Source organism: Odontesthes bonariensis, chromosome 15, assembly GCF_027942865.1.
Source record: "Odontesthes bonariensis isolate fOdoBon6 chromosome 15, fOdoBon6.hap1, whole genome shotgun sequence".
Classification (NCBI taxonomy): Eukaryota; Metazoa; Chordata; class Actinopteri; order Atheriniformes; family Atherinopsidae; genus Odontesthes; species Odontesthes bonariensis.
In genome coordinates, this window is record NC_134520.1 from 18,511,573 (window position 1) to 18,527,826 (window position 16,254).

The 16,254-nt window shown below is 42.4% G+C and overlaps 1 protein-coding gene across 1 annotated transcript; it reads right to left on the minus strand.

The window, feature by feature from the left end:
- Positions 1-234: 234 nt before the first annotated feature.
- Positions 235-15,997, minus strand: rnf11b (ring finger protein 11b). Its single transcript, XM_075485326.1, has 3 exons — positions 15,428-15,997; positions 3,954-4,123; positions 235-2,866 (listed from the first exon to the last, which is right to left on the minus strand). The coding sequence occupies exons 1-3, from the start codon at positions 15,548-15,550 to the stop codon at positions 2,695-2,697; spliced, it is 465 nt and encodes a 154-aa protein (XP_075341441.1). The 5' UTR covers positions 15,551-15,997; the 3' UTR covers positions 235-2,694.
- Between the last annotated feature and the right edge of the window lie 257 nt (positions 15,998-16,254).

A 16,254-nucleotide genomic window follows, 5' to 3' on the forward strand; every position in this document is an offset into this window, starting at 1 on the left:
AGAAAGGGGAAATGAGGAAGTCTGAAAAAGTTGCCAGTTGAGCTTTGAATCTTATGTGCTCGGGATAAATATTAACCAAATGCTGCCAAGTTCTGAGAGTAAAAGAAAGCCTTTGAATTTCAGTGGTGAAAAGAAAGGTCGCACATTGCATGTACTGCAAAACTGAAATTAAGAATGATCTTCCCCTTTTTACTGTCCACACAGGAAACAAATCACACACCCTGGATCTTGTGCTCTGTTGCAATGTCCTTTTATTATTTGCCTTTAGTACACAGCATATGTATATTTATGCTTACAAACAAGGAAAGGTTATACAAGCATCCATAAACCAACACACACACCCCCTTAACACATGAGAAAACTTTGCTGTTCAGTCTCGCAGAAGAGAGCACCACCTCTCACTCACCATTCCTGTGAGACTGGTCACTTTAAATAAATAGATCTCTCTTGATGTCGAGCCAGAGCCAAGGTTCTGTGACTGAGCAACAATTTGAGCAGCTGTGCCATTGTTAAAAAGAAAGGGAAAAAGAAAAGCGCCTGTGTCATTTCCGGAGATACGAGCATTTTCAATTTTTTCATTATGCACTGTATAAATGTTCCAGGATAAGTAGATGGACTCCATTTATGGACTCCTCCGATTGAGACCAAAAACTTGGCCTATTTTGCCAACATGGTCATCAGTGAAACCACAGCACTGTCACAGAGTGCAGGAAAGAGCGTCGGTGCAACTGGACAGTGGATGGTGTCATTTCTTAATTGGGTGGAAATGTAGGAGAGCCATTTTTCAGTATTCCTCAGAACATGAACAATGGCTGACAGCTGAGCACCAGCCTGTGAATGATTCCTCTCTGCTTTTTCCTTAATGTTTACTGGACTTTGCTCCCATTTTAGCAGCTGACTCCGACCCTTTCTCACGTGAAAACCGAAGGCCATGAAGCTCCATCTTGATGATGGAGGACGACGTACAACATAAAGATATACTGCAAGTCCAACACAGTACAGTGCAAAAACTAAGGTGCCGACAGCTGCCCACCTGTCTGACAACCAATCTTTTCTAAACACTCACAGGGGCCGTAAAACCTTTGACACAAAAACGCTTAGACGCACACACACACAAAACCACTAAAGGCATGTTTTTACACTGTGAGCTTTAACATACCCGCGATGCAGGGGTGGGGCCTCAAATGATTTCGTGCAGGATTCTCAATCACGGGGGAAAAAAATGACCTGGAAACTGGATCCTTTGTGCTTCAGCAGTAAACCGAGTGACCTTGGCAATATAAATTTTAAAATCATTGACATCGAGGCCTCCTAATGTTAAGACAATGAGTAAAATAATCTGTAAAAACTGAGAACTCAAGGTCAGAAGTGGAGAAGAGTTCACTCTGATCATATCTGGTAGAATAATTGTTACTGGAGAAGCTTCATAAATGCGGAAACGATCAATGAGGCCAACCTGTATGTCGCAAATTTAGCCTTCACAGGAAAAAAAAGAAATGAACCTTAGAATTAATTGCAGTAGTTCAGATCATGTAATTAATTAGGTGCCGACTCCTGCTCCAGCAGAGACAGCGGCTTTCACTACAAATCATTGCAGCTTTAAAGAGGATGCACGTGAACCAAATCAGATACCTTACACTGAAATAATTACTGAATGCATATGGTCCTCTTAACACAAGTCTGATTAAGAAGTGCAACTATCTAATATCAATGGTTTATTCAACTGGTTGACTTGTGCTTTGGCCCATAATCTGGGATCTCACTGACTGAAAGAAAAATCATGAGCAGGCAGAATCTTAACAGCAACACAACACCAGTTACCCATCACATTAGTGAGTAAAGCACACGCACTGGTTTTTCTTTTGTATCGTCTGTGTTGTTGGTTAACACCGGTTCAACAGAGCCCTTTATGTTGACTGGCAAAAATAAACGAGGAACAGATTTCACAACGCCACAGGACAATCAGTCACTGAATCCCATCAAACTGTACAGAGACGAATCTGAAGACGAGAGGAAGCCTGTGGTCCATCGGCAGAAAAAGAAAACTTCGGTCTCTAGTGATGGCCGTCAATAGTAGTCTTGTGTGCCATCACGTCTGGATCTGTAACAACTTTTGCAGCAAATATGACTCAGAAACAGGCAGAAGTCCTGAAAGAGACATTTTACTACTTTGTCTGGGGTTATGAGTCATCCGGTATCAGCAATTCAGTTCTGCAGCCCGATGATGGAGGTCAAATGCCTCTCCTCTTCTCTCTGACTCTTTTCAGTCATGGGGAGGAAACAAAGGAAATGTGTCCTGCTGTGTGCGTGTATGGTATATCTAAAAGTAGATTGCAAAAGGTTATCTTAATCACGAGAGTTAGCCGAAATCCATTCCCTTTGACCTTCCGCCACATTCTCCTTGCTTCCTCCTGCTCGGCCTTCCCACCAGCACTCCTCATCCCTCCGGTCCTTTCTCAGATGTAATCCTGTCCAGCAGGCCAACTGAGGGAATTGTTCACACAAACACACACACACACACACACACCTTCGCATCCACGCAAGTATGTTAGTGCACACACTGAATTAATCGTACATTGTTTACATAATCACTGCTTTATATCCCCCTCTTACTAATCCCGGATACAAGATAGCAAGGTGGAAGTTTTGCGTAGATCCTGTGTGTGCATCCAGTGTGGTCCGCAGGCGTTTGTGTCAGTTGGTCTCATAAGAGGAGAGCAGTGCAGCATCCACAGGCTCCATGCAGGAGGGGCAGGTGAAGGATCTCATCAGCCAGTCATCTATACAGTCCATATGATAGATGTGCATACAGGGCAGGAACCGGATGGGATCTCCATAAACAAAGTCCATCATACAGATGACGCACCTGCAAGAGGGGAACACAGACTCTGAATTTTCCCCATCAAAACAGTGTTTTGTTTCAGACTGGAAATGGACATCGCAGATATGCAGGAAGCAGTTGAAGAGAAGTTAAATGCATACAAATATAAGAAATGCACCAGTTAGTTAGCAGCGTGATTGTCAGGAGCTTTTCTAAGAATCACTGATCTTGCAACAGTTGGTATGTGCACTAAAGCAGTGTATGCAGAAAACTGTATAGTTTAAATTGTAAAACGGGTTTATTGTACTCATTCCTGTCTCTCAAAAGCTGGTCCACAAGAGTGGCTTTTTAAGATTCACAGTTCAATAACTTATTTCCTGTCCTGATTTCCTTTCATATTGGACTTTTAAGCAGCTCTTTGCTCTGCCCTCAGTTGGAAACAAGTCATTCAAGCTCCTGTTCCTTTTTAGCCCTCCTCCCTAAAAGCCAGATTTTTGTCACAGGAAAACTTCTAGAAGTACGACAAGGGGCAGTACCCAGTATTTGTCGGCTGTATTGCCAGTACTTCCTGAGTACCTTGTGCCTGCAGTAGATGACCATATATAGAAATCTGATATTCAGAGCAACTTGTAATCACGTTTAATCTTCATGGACAGTATTCTGGTTTCATTTCATCAAAGAGCCGGCAGTATTTGAATTAAGCGACTGTATTATTGAAAATACTAGTTAAAACCTGTTATCATCAGTATCTGTTCCAACAATGATTAGAAAGTAGTTTTGAAGGCATCCTGAATGGTAGCCTGTCATTCACTAGAGAATCACTAAAACATGTTGCTGGCTTGCCCTGCATTGCACTTAAGGATGTATACTAACTTTACATCAAATTAAATGCTTGCCAAATTTTTTTTTAATCACCACAGAGCTGATACAGAATGGTGGGCGATGCCTCATCAGCACACTTGAGCTGACCAATCAGAGCAGACTGGGCTTTTCCGGAGAAAGGTTGCCTCACCAACTTCCGTTTCATGCTGAAGCAAAGAGCATAGCTTCAACTGTCTCATGGGGATTTTGAACACACATCACTGTGTTAGTGGTGCTCAAATTACCCTGCTGAGTTTCAGTTTCTACTCACTCTCTGATCTTCTTCTCAGAGCCATCCCGGCCCGGGTCATACACGCCTTTCGGGAGGTGCTGGATGAGTCCGATGCGTTGGGCGATGCGGACTTGCTCCTCTTCAGTCAGCTGCGTGGCCAGTCGGGCTTGGCTGGGTGTTGGGTGGTAGACAGGCACATGGATCTGTTCCTGCAGACGGAGGGGAGGCCACATAAAAGCCAGACTAAACAACTATGTCTTTAAAGTATACCCAACAATTACATAACATGAAATTAGCAGATTGGAAGAAGTGGACCCTGGAGGAAAGTATTTACAGGAAATACTCAAGTTACATTTATTTATCAGTGCCATCCAGACGCCTCGCTGGCATACTTTTCATTTTAGTTTGCTCCTCCTACTAACTGTCATGGCTACTATGGGGTATCTTGTGGTTTGTTAATATCCACAAACTAAATCTCCATCAAACCTAGTGCATTTCTGTTAGACCTCTGTTTGCCTTCTGTTTCTTTTGATTCAAGCGAAACGAATATTGATTTCAATACAAAGAGGTGGAAAAATATCACCACCGACACAACAGTGGTTAGCAGTGCTATACAAGTTCCTTGAAGGTTGAAGGGTGGATTTTAATTTGACTCAAAACACAACAGAAATACTTAATTGTTAATTGTTTGAGTCTCATAATCCCACAAGCATTCTTCGTCTTAGTATATATTCTTTTACAATGCCTCTCAAAATGACTGCCTTCACAACAACTACTCCCTAACTGATGCAACCAAACCAATAATATGTCGACTCATATTCTGCGGACTATGATCTCAGGCAGTAGGTGGTAGTGTTTCCCCACAGCTTGTTTCAACAGCCTGCATGTAGCAACATGGCAACTTTGACTTGGCAAGAGGCAAGTTAGTTTTCAAGTTGTGTTAAAAAAGATTTTAAACAGCAAGTATGTTCCTAGAAACATACATGATCTCAAAAAGAGTATTTCTAACACAGTTTCCCTTTAACTGGATGACCTCTGGGCATAAGTCAGCAGGTTTAAGCGCAAGCTGTCTCTGAATGATTCTTCTGTGAGTCAGCGTGAAACCATCGACAGTATGGAGTCATGACTGGCCATGAACCAAAACATCCTGCAAAAGTTTCAACTTTCCCGGAAAAATGATTACCTCAGGATAAAAAAAAACAACAACCTTTTAATCTTCATGTGAAACAGCCTAAGATTTCACTCAAAGTACAAGGAATTGATGCCGTTCTAAATCAAACTTCAAAGCAACCAAAGCTTCTGTCCCACAACTAAAACTGAATGTAACAAGTCTTTCATTTGGCCTGTCGGCATAAAGGTTTAACATAAAGGCAAGACAACCACAAGTAGAGGATTAAAACATCACAGAAGCGACTTTGATGATATTGGAATGAAATGAGTAAAACATATTCAGATTAACTCACTCACTATTTATAGGGTTTTAACAACTTACTGGCCTTATAAATAGTTCAGCAAGTGCAGTGTGTAGTGAGTATACGTACGTCAGCTTGTGTGATTATTGATCAGGATGTTTCCAAATTACTCAGCCATGCCATCACCTTAACTTTTGTTTAAGCGCTGGTGTGATTAAAGGTAACTTTTGCTATTGGACATTTATATAAAGGGGACAAGAGCAAAGTTTCTTTCTTTCTCTTGCGCGTCTGTTTGCCTCGGGACATCTAAATAGTAGAGCCATGAAGTAGTATTTTTTAATTTCCTCCAAGTACAAAGAGCACTATATATGCTTTAGAAAAATAAAGCTTTCCGAGACATGACAGTGATCAGAAAGAATAAACTGCACAGTTTAATCTCTTCTACCTCAGGTAATCCTCCATTATATCTTTGTACTTATTGAAGTAGAATGACACAGTACATCGGAGTGGGCTCTCCTCTTACACTCAATGACTTTCTATTAACTCAACTGTCTCACTTTGCAGTCTGTTCATCTTCCTTCCCTTCTTCCTCGTACATTCTTGAGCTCTCACTGCTGTCACTTGCGGTGTGTGCACAGCTTCCTCCTCTTCCTCCCCGAGCACATGCTTCAGTCCACAGACAGACTTCTCATAGTTGGTGCAGCTCAAAAGACCGAACAGCCAGGTCAAAGATTAGGCTAAGTCCACTTTAATGCCATCAAGTGAGCTCCTTCTTTAACCACCTGAACATCCACACTCCACAGATAACCTTTTGTCACAAAGCCCAAACACATGAAAGAGGCAGGACAACAGAGAAGCCTCAGCAGGAGGGAAAGATATCTGCAACCACGAATATTTAACACACTCTCTCATATATATATTTCACTTGTTTGATCAGTCTGCAAAATAAAGCACATAAATGAACAACCGTTCTCAATTTCCTTATTTTTGTTTTATGCAGCAAGCAGCCAAACTTGAACGTGAAAAGGGTCTCGTGTTTTTGCTTAGCTTGACAAATACCATGCGAGCCTAAACACTTTAAAGACCAAACCAATTGTAGGTGTGGCTTTGGACAAGATCCTGTTAGGTTGCATTATGTGAAATAAAGGAATTCCAAGCAGTCCTTTATTTACGTTTTTAAATCTGCCAACATTCCAACATGCCCAACTTTGTGGGAATCCAACAAAAACTGATGAGGCACTTACTCTTAGTTTAACACGCTAGCAGACAGATGAAAGAGCCTCGTTCAAAAGTCGATTTATCCTGGTGTTTATGATATACAGTCGACATGAATATGTATATATGTTCTGTTTTTTTAAGTTTATTAACAAATACAAGTAGACAATTAACAAGAAGACACAAACATGGTCAAGTTGACAGGTGTAACCTGAAAAAAAAAAAAAAAAAAAAAAAAAAAAAAAGGTCAAATCGAGGTGAATGGGGCCTTTTTGTGCACAATCATAGTGGTAACTTACTGATGATACAATGGGTTCGTTCTTGTCAGCATTACGGGCAAAGATACCACTTCTGAAACACAATCCAACTTTATTCTTTGAAAAGGTAGCCTTTAAAGTCGAAAAGTTTTCAGGGGAGAAAATGCATAAATGTGCGAGCCAGCAGTTGGCCTCTAAGTAATGCAGCAACTGAACCCGTGAGTCAGCATATTCCTAACAGCTGAGCGCCCCGCCCCGCACCCCCCCACTCCCATCCCCTTTCTGTGGCCCTGTCTGAAGCTTCTATTCTTCTTGTCTGACTGCCGCCGTTGCAGCAGCAGCTGGACTCTGTGTTAGGGTGCTCGACTGTGCAGTGGTCAGCAGTTTAACTGTTGTCATACATTTCACTAGTTATACATGCCATTTCAGCCGGGCTTTAACAACTGCTAATTAAGTAACCTTGAGGTGACCAAGAAGACAAGCGTCAGAGGAAAACAGAGGGAGGTGGCGAGGGTGAAAGGAGGACAAACGGAGAAGGATGGAGGGTGGTGACTAACTGAGCCGGAGAGCAGACCTTGGTTTCCTCTGCCAAACATGCCGTAGGCTGCTGATCCAAGCAGCACCAGAAACTGTCAGCCTGCCAGACCCAGGGTGCTAAAGGCGAGCTGGAGGAGAAGTGAAAATTATAGGCAACAAGAGAGGAAAGCAGATGCACACAGTTAATGTGAAAGAAAAACAAACAGATAGAGGAGGCGTTTACTCTACTACCTCTATCATCCATCACTAACTGAGAGAAATTCAAAGAAAAGGAGCAAGGGAAGGAAAGCTAAAGGCACTCTAAACCCACAAGCTATAGATTTAACCCCAGAAGCTCAACAAAAACTCAACAGCCAAGATTCTTGCCGAACTGTACGTTTATGCACGTGTGAGGGACCAAGACAAAGAAGAAAAAATAGCTTACAGGCAAACAAAAGAGTTGACAGTGTTCATTTGACATCAAAGATCTCTATGTAGGAATGCAGAGCAACAAAATCTTTAAACCAGACCACCACGCAGCACCTGCACACAATGCAGACCAGCGTGGACGTGGGCGAAAAAGGACAATAGGAGGAAGAAAAGGATGGACATTAATATAACAGGATATGTTTGCTGATGTGGTAACAGGATAGGCTGACAGTGGGACGATAATCTAAGTGTGTATCGCATTACTTCATCAAATTAGGAAGTTGGGCCACTGATGCGGGACAAGAGAACAAACCGTCATACCATAGGACATAAATGTCTTCACTTAAGATGCACAAATGTGGAAAATATTTTGATGGGAAAAATCAGGAGAAAAGCTAAATAGAAGGAGGAAAGATTATTAAGTAAATAATAACAAATTTCCATTAATTTCCAATCACAGCAGTCATATGCCATTAAAGTCTGAGCAGAATGAACCGATGAAGTAAAAAAAAAAAAAGTTAAAAAAAAAACAGCAGTTACATACAGACCATTATAACCACGTCATGCAATGACCAATCCACCATGACACCTATGACCGTAAGCCTGAGCTGCAGGCCGTCTGTTGAACGAGGCGAGAATTAAAGTGTGGGAAGACGGAATAATACACCAGTGGTTATCGAGGAATCTTGGCCCTTGTGGTAAGCATTCAGGAACAACAACTTGTGTGTGCGTGTGTGTGTGTGTGTGTGAGATATACTGACAGACCATGTCGCTGACCTGCAGCACAATGACTTGTTTGTCAGCATCGCCCTCCTCAAACACACAGTGTTTCTGTTAACATATTCAGACAATACAGTGGGTAATGTGTGACTCGGGGCTTTCTAACGGGGTGGATCATTGCCATACAAGGCTAAAGACGAACACCTCATGAAGTGACTCAATCATCCCCGAGAGAAAGCGGACGCACTTAAGTTCAGGCAATCTACACAAAACATTACAGATCCCCTTCATACGAAATGTACGATACACTCCATGTAATCTCTGACTGTGGCCCCTGGAACGTATGTGTTCCTCCTCCATATCTAAAGATAGTCAGGGAAATTTTCCCTCCACTTATTACTAAATGTATCTTACAGTCATCTTTAAGAATGTTGTCACATTTCTTGTCCCAGTCTACACCCAGAGATGCCACGCAGACTCAGTGGCGTCATAAAAACTGCCGCAACAACCGTTCAGACCACTCTCTCTCTCGCCTCCTCTCCAGCTTTGACAGCTAATTAGACACAAACTCCAAAGGAGAATTTTTTTTTTCTACTCCATTTTTACTGGTCGAGCTATCTGAGCTCAGAGCAAACTGCTGACAGCAAGCCCCGTCTTCTTGACAGCTAACCAGTCGTTTGACAGTCGGCGCTCCAAAGTAACGCAATTGTGTGCATCTACGAATCTCAAGATGCTGAACCCTCTGAATTTACCCCATCTTTGGCCGACAATCACTCGACATGGTCTATATCATTTCCGACACGCTATAGCTCTTGTCCACACAAAAGTTAACCATAAAAGAGACCGAGGAAATAAAACACATGAAAAAAAAAAAAAAGACTCATTCAGATCCATGTTATCACATTCAAACACTGTGAATCTTTTAAAGACAGCAAAGTGTTTGAGCCTGTTTAGCTATAAGGCTACAGCTAGCTTACAGATAGTGTTCCAAACTGAATATATTTCATAAAAACTCTTTACTGGGAAATATAATATAAATATTGTGAAACTGGGGTTTTAGAAGCCATAAAAAAGGGAGCCAAAAGCAGTCACACAAGCGCAAACATAGCCTTATCTCCCATAGCCCAGTCCTACAGCGATGAGTCAGCACCTGTGTCACCAGCTGCTGTCCAAATCACCACATTCAACACACAACATGCCGCACACACGTCTGTGCACAAACACGAGGGCACAGGCCAACAGCGACCGCCAACATTAAGCCCACGATCCGAACTCCACCTCCCTCCGCTTTGCTCACCTCCCAGTTCATATGAAGCAAACCCTGACACACACTCACTCCTTTTGACAAGACCTTAAATGACACACCAGTCTGAGTGGTTGGCTCAGAGGATTTATCTCTTTCACTTAGTTTTAACATTCATCCAGCCATCCAGCCATCCCAGGCCAATGCAAAGTCTACACAGTGTCTGCAAACGTGTGGCTTTCATGCTCTGAATTTCATTAACAGAGAAAGGGTACTTCAATTCACGTGTTGCTGGTGCAATTTTAAATACATGCTACTTCAGATTTACCGTCCCTGTATCTTCTGCTGCAAGACCAGTGACCAACACAACGATTTGTTTGATGGGTAAACAAAACTTCAGATAGATATCTTTAATATCTTTTTGACATTATAGCAAAAAGACATGTTTTTGCATCTTTTACGTTCAATCTGTTTAAGTTCCTTCAGTTTGAAGTGCATTGTGTTACCGCCCGAGTGGCAGAGATCGAAAGGGTCTCTGCGTGTCAGTAGTTAAAATATGCTCAATCCTTAGTTTTAAGTCAATCATGCCAGCATGATACTCGCCCTTTGACAGAGATTATAAAGAATGCAATCAAAATATTGTCTTGATCATAGAAAGCTCAGCCATCAAACTACTGCAGTCAGTCAGACTTTGAGAATCGTGTGGACGTCCGGATCCGTCTTTGGGGACTCCGGGCTGCCCTCAGCCTTGAGTGCTTCTGTGCTCTGCCTCATCTCAGCCACAAAATTACTCAATATCAAACGCAGGCTGTGGAGAGGCACAACGCAGACAATGAAAGACTCTTTCCTCTAAATATGCAGCAAGATGAAAAAGCAGAAGGTGGTTGGATGACATTTACAGAGTGTGCAAGTTTGAACTATTTTTAAATCAAGTTAGGCCAGACATCAAATTTACTTAAAATTAGCACTTCTTTGAGCTAAGCTGCAGCGACTGAATTGTAGTTTTATTCTTACACCTTCATTTTCACTCACCAATCCTGAGGGTTGGTAAGAGGATTTAATTTAACAATCTAATCTCTAATCTAATTTAACAGTATAACACAAGACAGTCCAATACAATATTCGAAGCTTCCTGCAGTTATTAATCTGAGCATTGGTCCTTTTAACCAAAAGTCCATGCTCTCAAAGATCATCTAGGAAATTTATGATCAAGTCAAAGCATGTTAATCATCCCTCTCTCCAGCAATAAGATAAGAATCCGTCTGGCTGCATATTGTCTGTGTCAGCCTGGGGTGGATGACTTATTGTTGTATATAAGATGGAGCCAACAATGAAATAATCAATTCCAGGGAAACAAGAGGGAAGTCCTCTTCATCACTTCCCAAAGTGATCACAGTTCTACTTTGATGTCGTTTCTTTCAGTTCAATGACATATTTAGGATCATTAAAGGTAGGGTAGGAGATCCTGGATTTTGAGTCCAGCGAAGCTGCATTTTGAAAATACACCGGTAAAAAGTCCCAACCCTTTTCTTCACTTTTCCCCCGAAGGCACGCCTCTAGAGTACATGAACGAGCACGAAGGTGCACGAGCGCTGTTCTGACAGCAAGCATCGATTGTTGCCGTATTTAGTTTATGCTAACTATACGTTTAATAATGCTAGGTGCTAGCCAAGCTGGCTCTAGTTTAGCTTCCTGCCAAGCTTCTGGACGTTCACGGAGCAGGGTACGCGCACAGGGAGAAGGAGGGGGAGGGAGGAGCAGATTGCAGTTTGATAGACGGCATCAGTATCCAATCATTGTGAACGGTCCGTTCACAACAGAGCTTGAAAGTCCCGCCTCCTTGACGTCATTCAACTTCCTCCCCTCGGGACCACGGAAGTGTAATAATTTGACATTCAAGTCAATGACGGAGCCATGACGGAATAAAACTATTTTTTGCGCTTGATGGAATTGAGTCTTGCATTTCACATATGTTGTGTAGGACATTTTTTAATATTTTTTCATACCAGTAGCGTAACAGTTTAGCGGGCATAAGTGCTTCATTGTTAAAGCGGCACTATGCAACTTTCAGTAATACGGGGTTTGTTTACCATGCAATACACACCCCAAAGCTGTAGGGGGAGCTCCGTAGAAAATAAGGCGACAGTCTAGCCATATTATATATTACTACTCTAGAAGCTAACCACATTCAATTTAGCCGTCGACAGCTAATGGAGAGAGGTGTGTCTTATCAGGCTCCCTGGCTCGGCTCAGAGCCCTTTAGACCTGCCGTGAAGCAGTAGTTCTCGGCTCTCGTGTGTCGCGAGACTTCCAGAGGTAAACAAAGCACGCGGCGCCACAGGCAAAGTTGCAAGCGCTGTTTCGGGCTAGGGCCACCAGATGGAGATGGAAATGTCACCGTTTTCATCAGAACAGGTCAGCCAAGCTATCTGATGATTGCCAAGCAATTTTATGACCATGAAAAAGTTGCATAGTGCCGCTTTAAGTTATTTTTCTGAGCATTTCTCGAACTACAGCATGTAGCGTTTGGCACGGAAAATAAACGTCATCACGTTTGGGCGCGCGGAGGAGTGGAAGAAGAAGAGCAATCATGGCGCTGTCGTTGGCCAGTTTCACTCAGTTTTTCGAGGGCGAACGAAAACTTGTGAGCCGAGGAGAGAACCACTACCAGTCGGGGCACGTGGAGAGCTTCTGCTATGCTGGTGGTGATATGTCTGGCTTCGTCCATGGTGGGAAATATGATCAGTGACGTAGCATATGCGACGCAATGTAGTCTTTTTACCCTAACTTTTTTTTACAACGTTTAACCAGGCACTCCTACGACAAATCGCCAATGTTTTTGCATGAACTCATCCATATTTAACCCCAGAACATCATGCGTGTACTGTAAAAAGGCATATAATGACTGGGAACAGAAGACATCATCCTGCCCATGTCAATAGATCCAGGCATGAGGTCCCATGGGGACGACGGAAGTAGGAAAAAAAAGCAAAAAAGGGGGCGGGACTTTCAAGCTCTATGATTGGATACTGTTTTTCCTAGATTGTACGTTCTAGAGGCCACTAAAACTTTTCATATTTGTGTCAAAACTTTTAATTAATTGGTTGCAATGGGGGTGTGAAGAGTATTTCAAGCAATATGTAAAAAAATGTTCCAGAAAAAGATCCCCTACCCCGCCTTTAAATGTAACCTGACAGTATGAAGCAACGTTTGCTCTGATCCGACTTAAAAGTTTCTTGTTGGTTCAACAAATTCTATCAAATTTATCATTCCAAGATTTCCCTGTTTCCAGTGAGAGGCTATGCTCTTCGAACAAGTTGTTATAAAAGCCTACTCGGGGAAACAAAAAAAAAACAAAAAAAAAAAAAAAAAAAAAGATGGTGAAAATGGATTTCAGTTTTCAAAGGCAGTTCTTTTTTTACTGCACAGAGCATCAGAAGCCAAGAGCTATAAAATCCCATCAAAGAAAAGGCACTTATTTCAACAGCCGATATCTCCAAACGTCTGCAGCCAACACCGAGTCGATATTGTTGGCCAAATAGCACTACAAGCCAAAAGAAACATAGCCAGCACAGCCAGAGCTCAGGTTATCTTTGTTTAGGATTTCACTAGTGGGATTGCCAGCATCAAGTTTTGCACCGTGACTGGCAAATCTCACTCTGTTTGGAGGACAGACATCGAGCCAGTATCCAGAGCATACTGGCACCCAGCACACAACAGCTTTTACTGGACACACCAAATTCAATTTTAAATTGGCCACAGCAGGGAAGTTAGTCACTTCCATCACACACACACACACACCACTTTAAAAGCAAAGCTGAACGGTAAGCACAAAAAATAAAAGGCAGGGTTGTTTTCAGGCAGGGTTGAGATTGTTAAGGTGCTGATTGCTGTGGTCACCAGGGAGAAGCTGGCAGGTCTGAAAGAGTTCTTTATAAGTGGGCTTTAACCAGTCAGTTAACCCTCTTATCAAACTTTGTCAGCATAAACACATTGCATAAACCAAACTGTACACACATTGTCAACACAGCAGAAAGCTTAGTCAGAGCTCTTCCATAGAAAACTGCTCCTCTGTAACCACAGCTGGACGACCTAATTACACACCACACCAACACGAGCGTCCTCGTACATTAGCAATCCTGACTGTACTACTGAGGCACCCCGATGGATTGCTATGAGTGATAAGAAAAGTTTATGAATCGGAGTTTAAAGGGTCTTTTAAACGAACATCTGACGTTTTCATGAACCAGAACAGCCCCGATGGCCTCGGTTTCACCTGTGTAGCAATGTAGTACATCTGTGCTTTCTAAATGTCAACAATGCTTCATTATTATTAGTGTATACACAGTTGTGTGATGTGTGTGTGTGAGCTTATCTATTCTGATGTACCAGATGATTTGTTAGACACAATTACCTGGGAACAAGATTGGAAAAGGGATGGTGCTTTTAAATTATTGCTCTTCAGGAGTCTCTGTCGTAACAACTATGTCTTGTGCAAAAATACATAACCTGGAGCATGGCATGGTAGTTTCTCATAGCTCTCAGGCTCTAACTGAACACCCATCAACAAAAGCGTTAAAAAAAAAAATAAATAAAAATAAAAATCACTGAAATGCCTAACAGGTGAAGTGAGTAACATTAATGATCTCATTACAATGCCATCTCCTGTTGAAAAACCACCACCCATCAAATCACTGTTTGACGTTTTTCAGTGTTACATAATATGATGATGACAGATGGCATGCAATTCTTCTCTTTGTGCTTTTTACTGTAGCAAATAAGTTTTCTAAGCAAGGTTTGCACTTTGTGGAATTACCTCGATTGTAGATTACAGAATTATGTAGCTTTGAACAATATGAGATTGCGATGTACTCACCTGACATTGTATTCTGTCTCTCGTGCTTTCACAATATTTATCTATAACCTACAGATGAGGCTCGGCTTGACCTGGTAACAGGAAATCTCCCTGCCATTGCCTTAAATAACAAACCGGCCTCCTCTGCACACAGAACACAACAGATTACATGGTCGACACCAAGCATCATATTTACACTTACAACATGACCGGGTCTGTCTGACTATGATCTAATTCAGGAAACAAGGACAAACAAAAGTTGCTGCCTGTAGATAATCTGTCAAAGGAGCTTTTTGTTTTTTTTCTTCTGAAAGTCACAATTTTCCAAAAAGAGTCCAAAAGTCTTCCAAGTTGAGGAGGGAGGTCTGCACCAAGTGCAGCCCATTACAGATGTGTGCCTGTCTACTTTCATCTTCACTTTATATCAACCAGAAGTACTTCGTTCGGTGTGTTTATATGAAGTTTATCGCCAGTCGTGCGGCTGTCATTATCAGTGAAGGATTGATTAGAATAGGACTTCAGGGAAAATACTCACAGAGAAAGGACCTTGGGATAAAACAAAGCGGATTAGTTTCAATGCCGCGGAGGGACGAGGTCAGAGGGTTGGGCTGGGTTGCTGCCCAAGGCTGCTGTTGAATCTGCACACAGCCGACGTGTGCTCACATAATGTTTATCTTACAAAAGGCTTACCTTTAGCTGGTTGAAGGCAGGGGTGGCAAAAAACATTTAGTAAAATGGGCCAGAGCTGCCACACATAACAAGACATTATCCAAAGTTTGGGTATTCAATGAACTCTGATCAGGCTTGTGACAAAACACAACAGCAAGATGGTTATGTGATGGTCCAAAACAGTTGGGGGAAGTTACCTGATAGGGGGGCGGTGGCTCCTGATCGGGGTCAGCACCGTCTCCGTAGCTGGCACGGTCCGACTGTGATTCATGCAGCAGAGAAATATCATCCGAGGTCGGAGATTTCAAACAGTTTCCCATCTCCTACCTCTTCAATCAAACTCTCCAGTCTATCTGTGTCGCCTTACAAATTAAGAATTTCACGGCTTATTTTCACTCAAAATACCAGTGGATGGAAAGGCGTCGAGAGGGCGTTTTTCCATTCACAGCTGATGAATCTCCTCTCCCAGACGATGGGAGGGCTGCCTATTTCAACAACAAAACATCCTTCAGCTAGCAGCTAGCCACACAAAAAGCTAGCTTGCTAACACCAGCTAGCACTCGGAGGGGAGCATCTACAGAGTTAGCAGCAAAACTACGGCTTAGACAGCCGTCCAGAAGGTTATATCTGCAGAAGCAACGAGACAAATGAAATATTTATGTGCCTCATTTAAAAGCTAGCCACAGCTATCCTGTCTGAAACCTATCTATCAGGGACTTTCCAATTTGAAGGCAGCTGCTGAACAACGACAAAAGGTGGTGATGTAGCAACGTGGAGCCCCGCCCTTGTCAAGCAAGGAACCAATGAGCACTCGCTGGTCTTGTTGACAACCAATCAGGTTTGTGGTCACCTTGCCCTGTGATGAAAACATAAACAGAGCTTAAATCGATAAATTAGTCGTGCCAATGGCAATTTCAGGGCATTCTAGCTACCCCCTGAACTGCCTTCTTGAGTCTTCCTGGATAACAAATTGTTTAAAGGTTTTCTTGCTGCTAAAATCAAGCTCTTTATTTGTATTTTTTAG

Bases quoted from the DNA above. Each gene is read 5' to 3' on its own strand.
- rnf11b (XM_075485326.1), bottom strand. From the start codon at position 15,550: ATGGGAAACTGTTTGAAATCTCCGACCTCGGATGATATTTCTCTGCTG. The intron at 4,124-15,427 runs GTAACTTCCCCC...CTCCGTCTGCAG, and splicing joins AGCCACCGCCCCCCTATCAG to GAACAGATCCATGTGCCTGT. The intron at 2,867-3,953 runs GTGAGTAGAAAC...CCCCTCTTGCAG, and splicing joins TCTGAGAAGAAGATCAGAGA to GTGCGTCATCTGTATGATGG.